Genomic DNA, 12,593 nt, shown 5'->3' on the forward strand with positions numbered 1-12,593 from the left:
TCTGACTTCTACAAAACATGTGGACATTGTTATTATTCAGGTGGATATGCCGACAAATTGAAGCAGATTTCTGCAGAGGGCTTCGAGGGTTTTATGGGTCTACTTAATTCTGCAGCCTTGAAGATTACACCACATGCACGGGCTGTAAATCAAACTAAACATAACCCCCTGCTCCTTGAGGTTAATCCACAACCTGAAGCAAGCCATGTTGCTGTAATTAATATCATTACCTGGCAAGTCTCAAAACATCATCAGGCAATGTAGCCGCTCGACTACCGAACAATAGGCTCTGGCTGGTTCCTATTTCATGGATCTTTAAGCAGTATTCACAGTTTCACATTTGGAAGCACGAGCAGCATGTAACCCTTAATTGGTTTCAACACCTTAATAAGTGAAAGGCGTTCAAGACTGATAATCACATTAAATAGTCCAATTTATCTAAAAAGTCAATTGCAAACTGAAAAACTCTCTTTCTTTAGGAATGCATTATGCTGTAAGGATGTCAGAGTAAATTAAATTCCCCTCTGCACACTAAAGCATCTATTTCCTTATGGTAATTATCTGCTGGAATAGACGTGTCACTAGAAGGAGTCAGGCATGCTTGACATTTAGCCTTTTTATAGAGCAGCGATGAGTAAAAATTAAGATGAGGAAAAGGAAAATTAATCTGCAGCCCAGGCAGGCATTGAGATATCCAGGAGGATAGGGGCTGAATCAATCATGATGTTTGTGAGCCTGTTTTGAAAAGGAGCCGGTGATGAGATTCAGACCACAGGCTGGAAAATCGGAGGGGGGGGGGGGGGGGGGGCACTTTTAGCAAGTAGAGTTATGATTGCTATGAGGTTTACGCCGTTTTAGTGGTTTTAAACACAACAGGAGAGCTGAAACTGACGATTATTTTCATTAGAGATTAATCTGTCGATTATTTTCATTCGTCGATTGGTCTATAAAATGTCAGAAAATGGTGATAAATGTCAAAGACGTTGCCCAAAACTAAAAGATGGTCATAGAGGAGTAAAGAAACCAGAAGATTTTCACATTAGGGAAGCTGGAACCATTGAATTTTATTTTCTAATAAAATTACTCAAACTGTTGGCGATTAACTTAATATTGGACAACCAATCAATTAGATTTGAAATCATTTTAAAGAAACAATTTGACATTCTCAGACATACACTTTTTTTTGTTGAAAGTTGGATCAAAAGATTGATGAGGAGATATCTGGGGACAGCTAGCCCGGTACAGGATGTCACAAGTGCTAATTTTCTAACTTGCTGCTTGGCGCTTGTCATCTAACTCTCAGCATTAAAGACAACAAGTGTATTTTTCTAAATGTCAAACTATATCTTTAAGTGTCTAAAACATCTCCAAACATCCTAAACAGGTGAAATAATCATCTCTAATTCGATTGAAACTGCTCTAAAGTCTGGTTCCCCCCCATCATTTAATAAGATGGTCATTATGGAATGGTGGCATAAAAGTCAAGATTGTCAAGCCCATTAATTGGTGGTTACAAGACGTCAGTCACCGACAGAGCTGTTTGCTGATATCAGGCCAAAAGGAAGAGTGCTCTTGCTAGATTTACTGGATTCACTACACATTCCCACGATGCAAAGGAAAAGCTCAATCCCAACAAACCTGCTGTGTGTCAGTAGATTTATAATTCCGGGCATTTCAAATCTTTTACACATGAAGTTCAGATTAATTGTGACCAGTGTTGGGCAGCAACTGTAATGTGACCCCTTTTTGACTAAAGGGTAGTGTATATGATATCATATGTAAGGGTATATGAAATATAATCATTTCACTACAGTTACTAAACACAGTTAGGCTCTGTAACTTCCACTTTGGGAGAGGATCTGTGCGCTGTCTTACCGAGAGTTTGACGTAGGGTTGATGTGAACTTGCTCTATGTACTCAGCGGAGAGACTGGCCTGGTAGCTGGACGCAGGGCCTGGGGGTCTGGGGAGGCAGCTAGGGTCTATCAAATGCAGGGAAATGGGACTCCCAGTAGTTCCAAAGTTATTTTATTTAAATGTGTGTGTCCTTGGCTGTCTTGCTAGCGTTACCCATTAGCCTTGGGAGTCACCTGGGTTTGTTCAGAGTTGGAGGATGTGTGAAGCCTGTTGCCTCACTGTGAGGACAGCAATACTGCTAGCTGATAATGGCCAGTTAATTCCTCTGAAACGCAGGCAAGAGGCTTGGAAAAATAATGTTTAGTTTTCTATTTCTACACAGTAACTACAGAATATGTGAAGTGTAGAGGATTTCCAGTTGTTTAAAGAAAAGTGAAGTCAAATGTCAAAATGTGATGTAATTACTTTTCAGTGTGTAATATGTAATGAGTAATTGATTACATTTTTTTTAAGTAACTTGCCCAACACTGCTCTTCACAGGGAGTACAGCCTGTGAAAACAGGTGCACAATGTCTCCTGTAGCTCTAAAGAGTGCTTTCTTAAATAAAAATAAAAAATAAAAAAATGAAAGGTGCTTTTGAGCTGCATTTTGGGAAATGTAGGATCCAAGACTTTTGGAGTGTGGCTCTTACCAAAGACTAGAATATAGGATATCTTGCCCTCTGCCACTTCAATTTTGGCCATTCTAAATGCCCCTTTAATGACAATTCAGGTAAGGTAATTTAGATGTGGATTAGAATTGTAATGCATCTGTGATCACACAACCCTAACTCACAAAATCAACAAGCAAAGATCCTTGTGAAATGTAAATCTAAACAAAGTATAGATGAAGAGAGACAGGAAAACCAGCTCATCCCTATTTCCTGTCTAAGCGTGAAGCTGCACAAACCACAGACCTAAAGCTATAGCTGGCAGGCACTTCATAATAATGTCTTTTTGCATTACAGTCACATCTACAGAAAAATAACACCTCTAAATGATGTGTGCAGACTGCATTTAATATGTGCTTCCTGAGCAAATTAGCTCGGGTTAATACCAAAATGTGACTCATAAAGGAGCTCTTATACCTGCCATTATTTTTTATACTGTAAAATATGTAACATTAGTGCAGAAAATCCTTGCTTCCATAAATATTTTCTGTTTTGTCACCCTCTTTGCCCTTCATGACAGAAACAGACGCAGACACACACACACACACACACGCACGCACGCACGCACGCACACACACGCACAGACACGCACAGACACGCGCACACACACGCACACACAGTGAGGGAGTGAGTGAGTGAGTGAGTGTGTTAGAGAGTGAATGTTTAAGAGGACAATGCAAGAGCTCACTACCCAGAGTTTGAAAACCACTCATCTAAATCAGGGAAATTATGATAATGGGGTCTCTCATTATTCTCCAACTCCTTCTGAATCAGTCACTGACATCACATTATTATAGACGTATTCATATAAACAGATTGGATGGCATAAAAAGGAAGCTGACACCTTCAAAACTTTCTCATCTGCTTTGTCTAAAGCCTCCTGGCTTGTTTGTGGGTGACAGGAAGCGCGGGTCTCAGGAAGGGGTTGCCGGGGGTCACCGTGGTCACCATTCGAGACAGGGGCGCTGCGCGGCCGAACGTTGGACTCCCGGATTCTTTGATTGTCCTGTGAAATCAGTAAATTATCATTTATTTTGGGTCAAGTAAAAATGAAACACCAGATAACTCAGACTGCTTCAGACTTTGTTATAGAAAAATACCCATAGGCGCTTGTGTAATGAGTGAGCAGTGGCAAGCAAAACTCCCGAGCACGTCTGACCGTTGCAGCAGACAGTTAATCAATCCAACTGCTTGTCTTTTTCTCTGTTTTGGGGAAAAAATATGGGAGGCCAGCCTAATCAGCAGAGGAAACAGATCGCAGGGGGTGTTGGGCACCAGGAAAAGGGATCTAGGTTGTGAAAAACCACGATTACCACGAGCTGCTCTGGATTCAGCCATCTGGAGATGCCTGCTCCAAAAGCCGGTAAAGTTCGCTCAACTGGGGCCCAACTAGGAAACAGGTTTACACCTCCCTAACAGACAGCCAACACTCCCAGAGCGGAGGGATGTTTACTCTGCACAGTGAGATGTGTCAAACTACACTCACATTTTCATTCACGTACAATGACAATATGACTGTTAAGATGACAACTTTTTTTACGACATTACATTTTCTGAAATGGAAGATTTTCCATTGCTCTTGATGCCATTTAAATAACTCGGCAATCTGCAGGGACTTTGCCTCTTTGCACAAGAATGTTATGTTGCCCTCAAATTAACCTTCTTGTCATTTTCTCCCCAGTTTTCCAAGACTTCCAATTTTCTTCCTGTCTGTCTTCAGGAATGACATCCAGTGTTTTATTTTTTTTTTAATCTCTGTCTGAACATTTCCAATTACTGTAGTCTTTACCGACTGACCATTAACTTGTATCTCACCAGCCCACTCATCCAAAAAAAATAAGATACCCATTCAGATGATGCAAATGCCTGAAGTGATGCCACTCAAATACATCCAGGCACAGAAAAAGAGAGAAAGAGAAGCTAAAACACAATTCAGAATAAAATGCAAAAAGAGGATCATTAGAAGTTGTATTTATATTTATAACATTAAATCTAATCGCGCGTGCCCATTTTTGCCATTACAACTGTGGATATTAGGAATCTTTCACATTTTATGTATTTTTATTTCTCTTTAAAATAAGAAACCAATATAATGTATTTTTACTTGATATGACGGAATTCCTTTTGTCTGTGAATTATGCAGATCCTTCTTCTTGTAATTAGTAACTAATAATTTAGGCTTGAGATGTATTTCTTGGCAGGGACTGCAGTTATTGTCAATGTAAAAATGACTATGTGGTTACTTTTGACTGATAATTTATGGTTAATGTCTTTTTACATCTTTTTATTGACAAATGTTCTTATTGTCATTATTATTATTATTATTACTGTTATCTTTATACTGTCTTGTATACTGTATTCTTGCTAAAACTGCTGCTGGAAATTTCACTTTCCTTGCGGGAGTCATCCCAAAAAGATTAATAAAGAGAGAGCTCTAAGTCTAATTTTCTTCCTTTAAAAAAACAGCACTACGCTAAATAATATTATGGCTGTTAAATTAAATTCTGGCTGAAAACTGTATCAAACATTTTAAATTATTCATTTACTAAGAATAATCCATTGTAGTTTTGGTATTAATGATGATTAATCTGAGCTGTATTTCAATTCAATTGACCGGCAGTAAAATATGAACACATCTGTGTGGTGAAGTCAGACTATAACCTGCAGCGGGGTGTCACTGGAGTGCATTAGAACGCCCTCCAGTGGACATTTGTGATCAGTCCAATGTCCTCCACCCAAATAGAAATAACGTGTATTGAAAATATTGGTAGTGGTGGGAGAAGACATTCAGTGGATCCAACAGGAGAGAATACATCAAGAAAAAAAAAACTTGAAGATGACAGATTATCGTTTATTTTCTTGCCTAGGTCGCTTCATAAAACTTATTGTAATGACTCACCCAGAGGAGCGTGCAGGACTGGAGACAGCTGGGACAGACACAGCTGGGACAGACGCTGCAGCATCAGCAGCCCAGTTAGCATAAAAAGCCCTGCCTGTGTATCCGGGGATGGTGGTTCGGCTGGCACAAAACAGACGCTTACACATTAATTATCAGGATCTGTTACAGGAGACCAAATATCGCTATATGAGAGGAATTTCAAAAGGTGTGTAATAAAAACTAATATTTCAAGTGCAAAATAAATGTCAAGCTGAATTAATAGAGCACTTAAGATCCACAGTGAAGGTATGTGTGCGGTATAAAAGCATGTCTTACCGTGCTGTAGGGACGTACGGGGGCACGGTGCTCCTCTTCAGGGTCAGCGGGTGAAAGTCTTCCTCCACGTTGTCAATGTTGTGCATGTTCTCCGAGCCGATAGTACCACTGCACATACAAGGTCAGCTCGGGGACACATGCCTGGAAACTGGATTCATCAACTCATGCAAACGCATGTGTAAGTGACCTCTTAAACATGAAGTACTCACGTGTACAGAGGGATTTGTCCTGACCTCGGACATCCACTGCAGCTGGAAAGAGGAGAGACAGACATTGCCTTGAAGCTGGTGATCATCAGTAGTGTAACTCCTCTAAAGACAGGAGTCATTAGTTGTTGGAAACTTACAATGATATGGGTTTCCTGGCGTCATTCCTCGATCGAAGCTGCTGCCTGTTCCACTCAGCTCCAATAGACTTGGAAAGGACAGTGACAACAGATATTTTAACAGAATTTATCTGAAACCTTTATGAAGACACTCAGTTCTTATATACACCCCCACTTCACTGTATAAACACAAACATAGGCAGACGTGTGACAATGTTCATGTTGGTAAGTTCTGCATGCAGTGTTTTATTATCAGTATTATTACCACATTGATTTAAAGGCATTGAAGGATAATTCTGGCTATGTTATGGATTCTTCTTATTTTTAACAAATGGAAAGACCAAAACCAACCATGTGTTAGTCCGTCTCTTAATACCCTTCCACTTCCCCAGCCTGTGGGTCTCAGCTATCCTTACAAATGTCAATCTTCCATATACTTATAGTCCCAAATATATTGTTTCATTTTTCATTTCCTTAAACAGCTGGGCACTGTAGCTTTTAGCAGACATTACTCAAACATCAGTAAATAGGGCATTTTGTTGGGGACTGTTTCCAGCCATGGATCAATACACATTTTCCAGTGAGTAATGCAGCAGGATGGTGTTTGCTGGATTGACATAACAAGGAACTACAGTTCCCATGGTCATCGTAATGAAGGAACATGTCACTCGGTGCAACAGTGTGAAAGTCTAGGGCACAGAGGAATGAGATATACCAAGAGTTCCTTGCTTTGACGATGAAGAAGTTTTCTGGTGGGTGCTACGCAGATAGGGCCGATGCATTGAAAAAAACAACAACACATAACACGACTCAAAAAAGACGTGTTGTGTCCCGGTCGACTAGGGCTGACCGGCCCAGTGTGGTTCTGTGTGGCTGTCATTAAGAAGTAAAGGAGGACAGGAGGACCATGGTGGATTCAAGACAACAGGGGGAAAAGGAGGATCAATTCATGGTGGGATTTGGTCTTTTCATGTTAAGAAAAGTTGTAAACTAGTGCCAGAATCATACTTTATCTGCCCTCTTAAGTCTCAACGCTGCACTTTACATTGTGTGCCAAGACGTTAAAACTGACAGGAAATGTGCTGCATTGTTTGAAGACACAGGGGACACATTGCTGTACAGGACAAAAAGTAACTAAGCTGGAGCCAGCACAGTTTCTGAACGTTGTAGAATGAGGGAAATTAATTAATTTATACCAACTATAAAACAAATTTACCTCTAAGTCTGAAACGTGGTTTTAATTTTGAGACACAACAACAGTTTGGTTTTTATTCTCACAGTAATTACATTCAGGTAACACAAATAGATAGTCTCTTCTTGACTGACTTCTTTAAAAAAACACCACTGCTTAAGTACGTCAGCAAAGCATTTCTATTCTGTGAATTATTTAGTTTCAGCCACCTCTCTCTGGAGGAATCAGCTGTAACAAATTCAAACTTTGATCCAGTTGTGTGTGAGTGTAATCTTTGGAGAAAGAAATCAACCGTCTGTCACAGTTTGTTCTCCATTGCTGACCTGCCACAGCTGAGGGCGACTATTGTAGCGCCTCGATGAGGGACGCTCACTCACTGGGTCCGCCGTTTTTTCCACGGTTGTCTCTGGTGCCTTTAAGCGCCGGGGTAGCTTGGTATCCCAACTAACTTCCTCATAACTCCTGCAAAGGAAGGGGAAATTCCGTCCGTTGAACATAAGAACCAAGAATGTTCAGTGTAAGTGATTAACTTAATTCCTGAATGTAATTCGCTTTAATATGAATTAAACACAGCCCTGTTCGCTGCACAAAGTATATTAGGCAGCTTATTAACTGGGGAGCCACTTCTTCCCAGAAGCTTTAAGCAGGGCTACAATCCATCTACAGGATTTTATTGAACAGCAATTAACACAACAAGAGGACACACAGCTCCCCGATGACATCACTGGAGCACAAAATCAAACCCACTCGCTCTCAAAAACCCTCAAAGCAAAATGACAGTGTGCGTGGACTGTAGATGATGAATTATGTGGGAGGTGATTGTTGTTTGGTTTTACTATTGCTGAAAGGAGACAGGTAAAGGTCTCTGTGCTCTGACCTCTGGGTTGCAGATGTGTATCTGACGCGTTGAACTGCCGGTGAGATGTCCGTCCACAGCCTCAGATCAGGGAGGCCATCCTTAAAAAACAATATTCATCGTTTTATTATAGTGTCAGTAGTTTTATTTTGTGTCTGTTTGAAAATCAAGCACAACTGCCATAAGCAAACAGGAGATTAGGATGCAAGACGATAAAGGGTCACTAATTAGTGGTAATTTGATATTATCTGTCTTCCTTCCTTTCTATCTTTCTTTCATTATTTCTATGTCTCAAAATAAACACTTCATTATTTGACATAAAGATTGTGTATTTTGAATAATCATTTGTGTACTTTAATAAGCAGCACCATTTGATTTTAAAATGGACACAAAATAAAACTACTGTACCAGTGAAACCTCACTTTGTTCACTTGTAATCTCCTATAAGTAGACCATTAGTTTTGAACAGCATGATGCTTCTTACACCATTAATGATCTTGCAAAGGACCTCTGATATGTGTAGGTCTGCACAACTTGTCATGATTACAATTCCTGCGCTAAATATAAGTGAATAAGCCAAAGACAGATCAAGATCCTTACAAATATCTAATAGATGTTGGGACATAAAATAAAACAAGCCTAAGAGTCTCTAGCCATGCTAGTGGCTGTGTGAAGCTGTACTTACTGTAAATGAGCTGAACACTAGTCTATATCGACAACGTTTCATTTCCGGGATTGTTCAGGTGTTGCCAGAAACGCCGGATGTCCCTCATTTCGGCCGAATGTCCATCACCTTTTGCTTTCTTTGAGTTGGACTATGGTTAACTGCTCCTCAGATCTCTGCAGGGCAAATCCAGACAGCTGGCTAGACTACCTGTCTAATCTGAGTTTTCTATTGCACGACTAAAACAACAACTTTTGAACCTCCACATGTTCCACCAAAACAAGATCTTTCCCAAGGCAGAGGCACCGTTTCTCCGTCTGGGAGATTAGCACCGCCCAAGACGATTGTTTTTCTCCCATCCCACAATACTGTGTGGACTCGCCATGCAAGACTAGGTGTACACTAACTGCTAACATCAGCACACTAACAAGAACAAGTAGGCTGATGAGAAGGACATTTGTTTGCATAAACCAAAGCATTGGACAACTTTTGGTCTGATGGCGGTGCTAAGATGACAAGTGAAGGGATTATTAAAGTTAGTACAATTCATCTGTGGGGGGTATGCATGTGTACCAAGTGTCATGGTTATCCAGTTCTTGAGACTTCTATCTAAAAAGACCCCAAGATTGAATATTGAATCCTTAAATCAAGAGATCACCAAAGTCATTAGGATTCATCCTGGACCAAAGTGTTGGACAGACTGACAGACAGACCAACATCTCCATGTTTTTAGCCACAACGCCTGCATCACAAAATGTCAGGATATTGTCTAAATTACTAAACGCAAAACAAAAGTAAAGACAAAAATTCAGATATACTCTCTTAAGTGAATCTAAATAGTCAATCAGACAATAAGATGTTTTTACGCATCGCTGTTCACCACTCTCCTCCCACCTCTCCAACTGCTGAAATACAGACATTAATCAAGCCTCCATCACTTTAAACTCATCACTGCAAAGCTTCTCCTAAACCATAATAACGTATGTCAAGATAATTATGATTACTTCAATAAGCAGACTCAAAATAACAAGAAAGAAAATAATAAAGCAATAAGATGTTCTCAAAGTGAACACCTGCCTACATAACAATGGGCTAATGTGATACTGTATCATGTGTGATGAGACCCAAAGGGTGTGTTTATGGATTACTCTTTCATAATCAATATGTGTTTGTCACCAGTGATCTGATTAATGTAATAATAACTAGGTTTTTTAGAGTGTTTATTTGCTCAGAGTTAAACAGTAAAAAAAATGAAGTAAACTAAAGACACCTCTTTTGGGGTCCGTGTTGTAAATACTAGAGCGTAATTTCCACTGTGGACAAAGGGGACATGTCCCCCCCCCCCCATTTTCTAAATCCTGTTTGTGTCCCACCCACTTTCAGTTTTAGCTTTGATATTATTTTATTTTTAAGTCTCTGTGATTGGCCCCTATTTTTAAAAATAAAGAAAGTAAGACATCTTCTTATGCATAGTTTAAAAGTATTCTTTCTGTCGTTATTTATCAATATGGTCAACTTAATTATTGTAGTGTGTGTGCCCCCCCCCCCCCCCCCCCCCCAAAAAAAATAAATACATGCTGTTTTGCAAGTCCTCACTCACTTGAGGTCCAGTGACTCTGCTGTGTGACGGCGCTTCAGCTGACGTTCTCAGTGAGAGGGGTTGCACTTTAACAGGATTGGTTGAACCTTAGGATGACACAAACCAAAAAGTATCTGGGACAGAGACAAATTGTAATCTATAACTATGCACAGTAGTAACTGCTCTAAAGGACATGTTACCCCATGAGGGGGCCTTGAGGCTCCCGCCACCCCACCCCCCACACACTGTCTGTGACTTGTGTATGCAAGCTTATCAGGCACAGAGCACACAGCAGACTACAAATTGCAGTTCACTAATACAACATTTTGCCAAGAGAAACAATACCACTCCTGCCCAAGGTTTCTTGTGTAAATGTATCTGTGATAGTGTGATAACACAGACATGTATCAACATGTAAGCACAGTCTCAAAGGAAATAGTTAATAAACTCCAAAAACACAAGGCCAAACCTTTTCTTTTGAATGTTTAAGAAAGATGTACATCTCCAACTTTTAGAAACAGAAGATTCTGAGTGACATGGCAGTAGGCTACTAGCTAACTAACTAACTAGCTAGCTAGCTTAGCAGCTATGCCAGCTAGCTATTACTTTGATTAGCTCAATGTGTGACTCAGTTTGCAGCACAAATACAGCAGCTACATTTTTCTTAGAGTATCTAATCTTTGATCAAATAAAATACTTACGTGCTAACAAACAGTGCCCAAGGCAACCACGTAACATATGTATTTTAACAGGAAAATTAGTCGCCTTGTGTTCTCTCCCATGCCTCATATAATAATGTGCCTTCACTAATAACTTACTACTGCTATCGAATGGCCAGGAGGGGGCACTGCACTACCCCAAATCTTATTTATCAGTTTTAAATTCAGCATCTAGGAGTGGGGCATGGACTGTAAAAAAAAAGAATAGGATCATATTAACAGTCTATAGAGTGGAGTGATGATTAAGTTCAAATAGTTTTTTAAGAGTAAACTGAATACCTTATAAAAATCTTGTTTTTACTGACCACCTCTCACCATGTTGAGATGGTGTTGATGTGATGTGTGCTCTGGGACACCATGACATCACTGGTGTGTGCGTGTGTGCGTGTGTGTGTGTGTGTGTGTGTGTGTGTGTGTGTAAAGGTGGAGCAGAGCACACCCATCAGTAAGACCAGGTGTGGTCAGAGGTTGCTTGAAAAAATAGTTGCCAATTAATTTTCCATGAATCAGATAATCAATGAATCGACTAATCATATCAGCTCATTAGTATAGTTTTAGTGCACCTGGGTGTTTGGGGCCCTGGGCCTGTTGTCCTGTAGGTATAAGCCAGCTTAGTGTCAAACTCTGATAACAATTGTGACAATTGTGCAATAAATAGGTGTATTATGGTGTTATCATGTTATTTTACCACTGAGTCTTGCTCTCAATGCTGCATCAGGGATCCTCCTGGAGTTCCAGGCCTTGTCTTTGCTCAGGTCTACACACATACCAGCGGGGTTTGGAGCTGTATGTGGCCTCTCTCTGAAACCTGGAGGCACCCACAGAGCAGAGGCCTCATGCTGGAAATCTATGAAGTTTTGTCGACCTTTGACCCCCAGGTTCACCTCGGCTCCGGCGCTCAGCTGACCGCAGCAAGGATCCAGCAAGGGGACGTTGATTCGTGAAGGAGCCAGGTTGACACGCTCAGCAAGGGGGTGACATCCAGAAAAAGGAGAGTTTGCACGTCCAGGTTCCAGTCCATTTCTACCCCCAGCCCCGTACAGACTGAAGTTCAGCCATCTGATGGCATGCAGCTCTGCAGAGAACGGCTTGAAAGGATCCAAAACTGCTGCCATTATTGCCAGGGGAGAAACTCACAGAGTGTGTGTGTGTGTTTGACAGAGCACGTCATAGATGTGCTGTCAGGCATAATGATGCAGTGAGCGCTGGTTGCCCAGAGACCATCTTAGTTTGCTGCTCAGATCAAATTACTGATATGCAGAGAGGAAACACGACCTGTTGACTGTGGAGGTGTGTGTAACTCCACATACCTGAGCATAACATTAATGTGTTTACACCGTTTTTTTTTACTTGTTACAACAACAGAAAAAAAATCTAATAAACACATACCTGTGTCAATTGTGGATGCCACACACACACACACACACACACACACACACACACACACACGCACACACACACAAACACACCGCTAATTC

General features: G+C 40.7%; 1 protein-coding gene across 1 annotated transcript; it reads right to left on the reverse strand.

Annotated features, from left to right (window-relative positions):
- Positions 1–3,328: 3,328 nt before the first annotated feature.
- spmip7 (sperm microtubule inner protein 7) lies at positions 3,329–12,230 on the reverse strand. The gene is made up of 9 exons (XM_032507303.1): positions 11,804–12,230; positions 10,418–10,503; positions 8,175–8,254; positions 7,621–7,759; positions 6,127–6,194; positions 5,990–6,031; positions 5,781–5,888; positions 5,466–5,585; positions 3,329–3,572 (listed from the first exon to the last, which is right to left on the reverse strand). The coding sequence occupies exons 1-9, from the start codon at positions 12,228–12,230 to the stop codon at positions 3,437–3,439; spliced, it is 1,206 nt and encodes a 401-aa protein (XP_032363194.1). The 3' UTR covers positions 3,329–3,436.
- Between the last annotated feature and the right edge of the window lie 363 nt (positions 12,231–12,593).

The sequence above is a fragment of the Etheostoma spectabile genome, unplaced genomic scaffold, assembly GCF_008692095.1.
Source record: "Etheostoma spectabile isolate EspeVRDwgs_2016 unplaced genomic scaffold, UIUC_Espe_1.0 scaffold00002169, whole genome shotgun sequence".
NCBI classification, from domain to species: domain Eukaryota; kingdom Metazoa; phylum Chordata; class Actinopteri; order Perciformes; family Percidae; genus Etheostoma; species Etheostoma spectabile.

Coding starts and splice junctions, on each gene's coding strand:
- spmip7 (XM_032507303.1), bottom strand. CDS start 12,230: ATGGCAGCAGTTTTGGATCCTTTCAAGCCGTTCTCTGCAGAGCTGCAT. Junction 10,504..11,803: donor ATTGAGAGCAAGACTCAGTG/GTAAAATAACAT, acceptor TGTCATCCTAAG/GTTCAACCAATCCTGTTAAA. Junction 6,032..6,126: donor GCCAGGAAACCCATATCATT/GTAAGTTTCCAA, acceptor TCCTCTTTCCAG/CTGCAGTGGATGTCCGAGGT.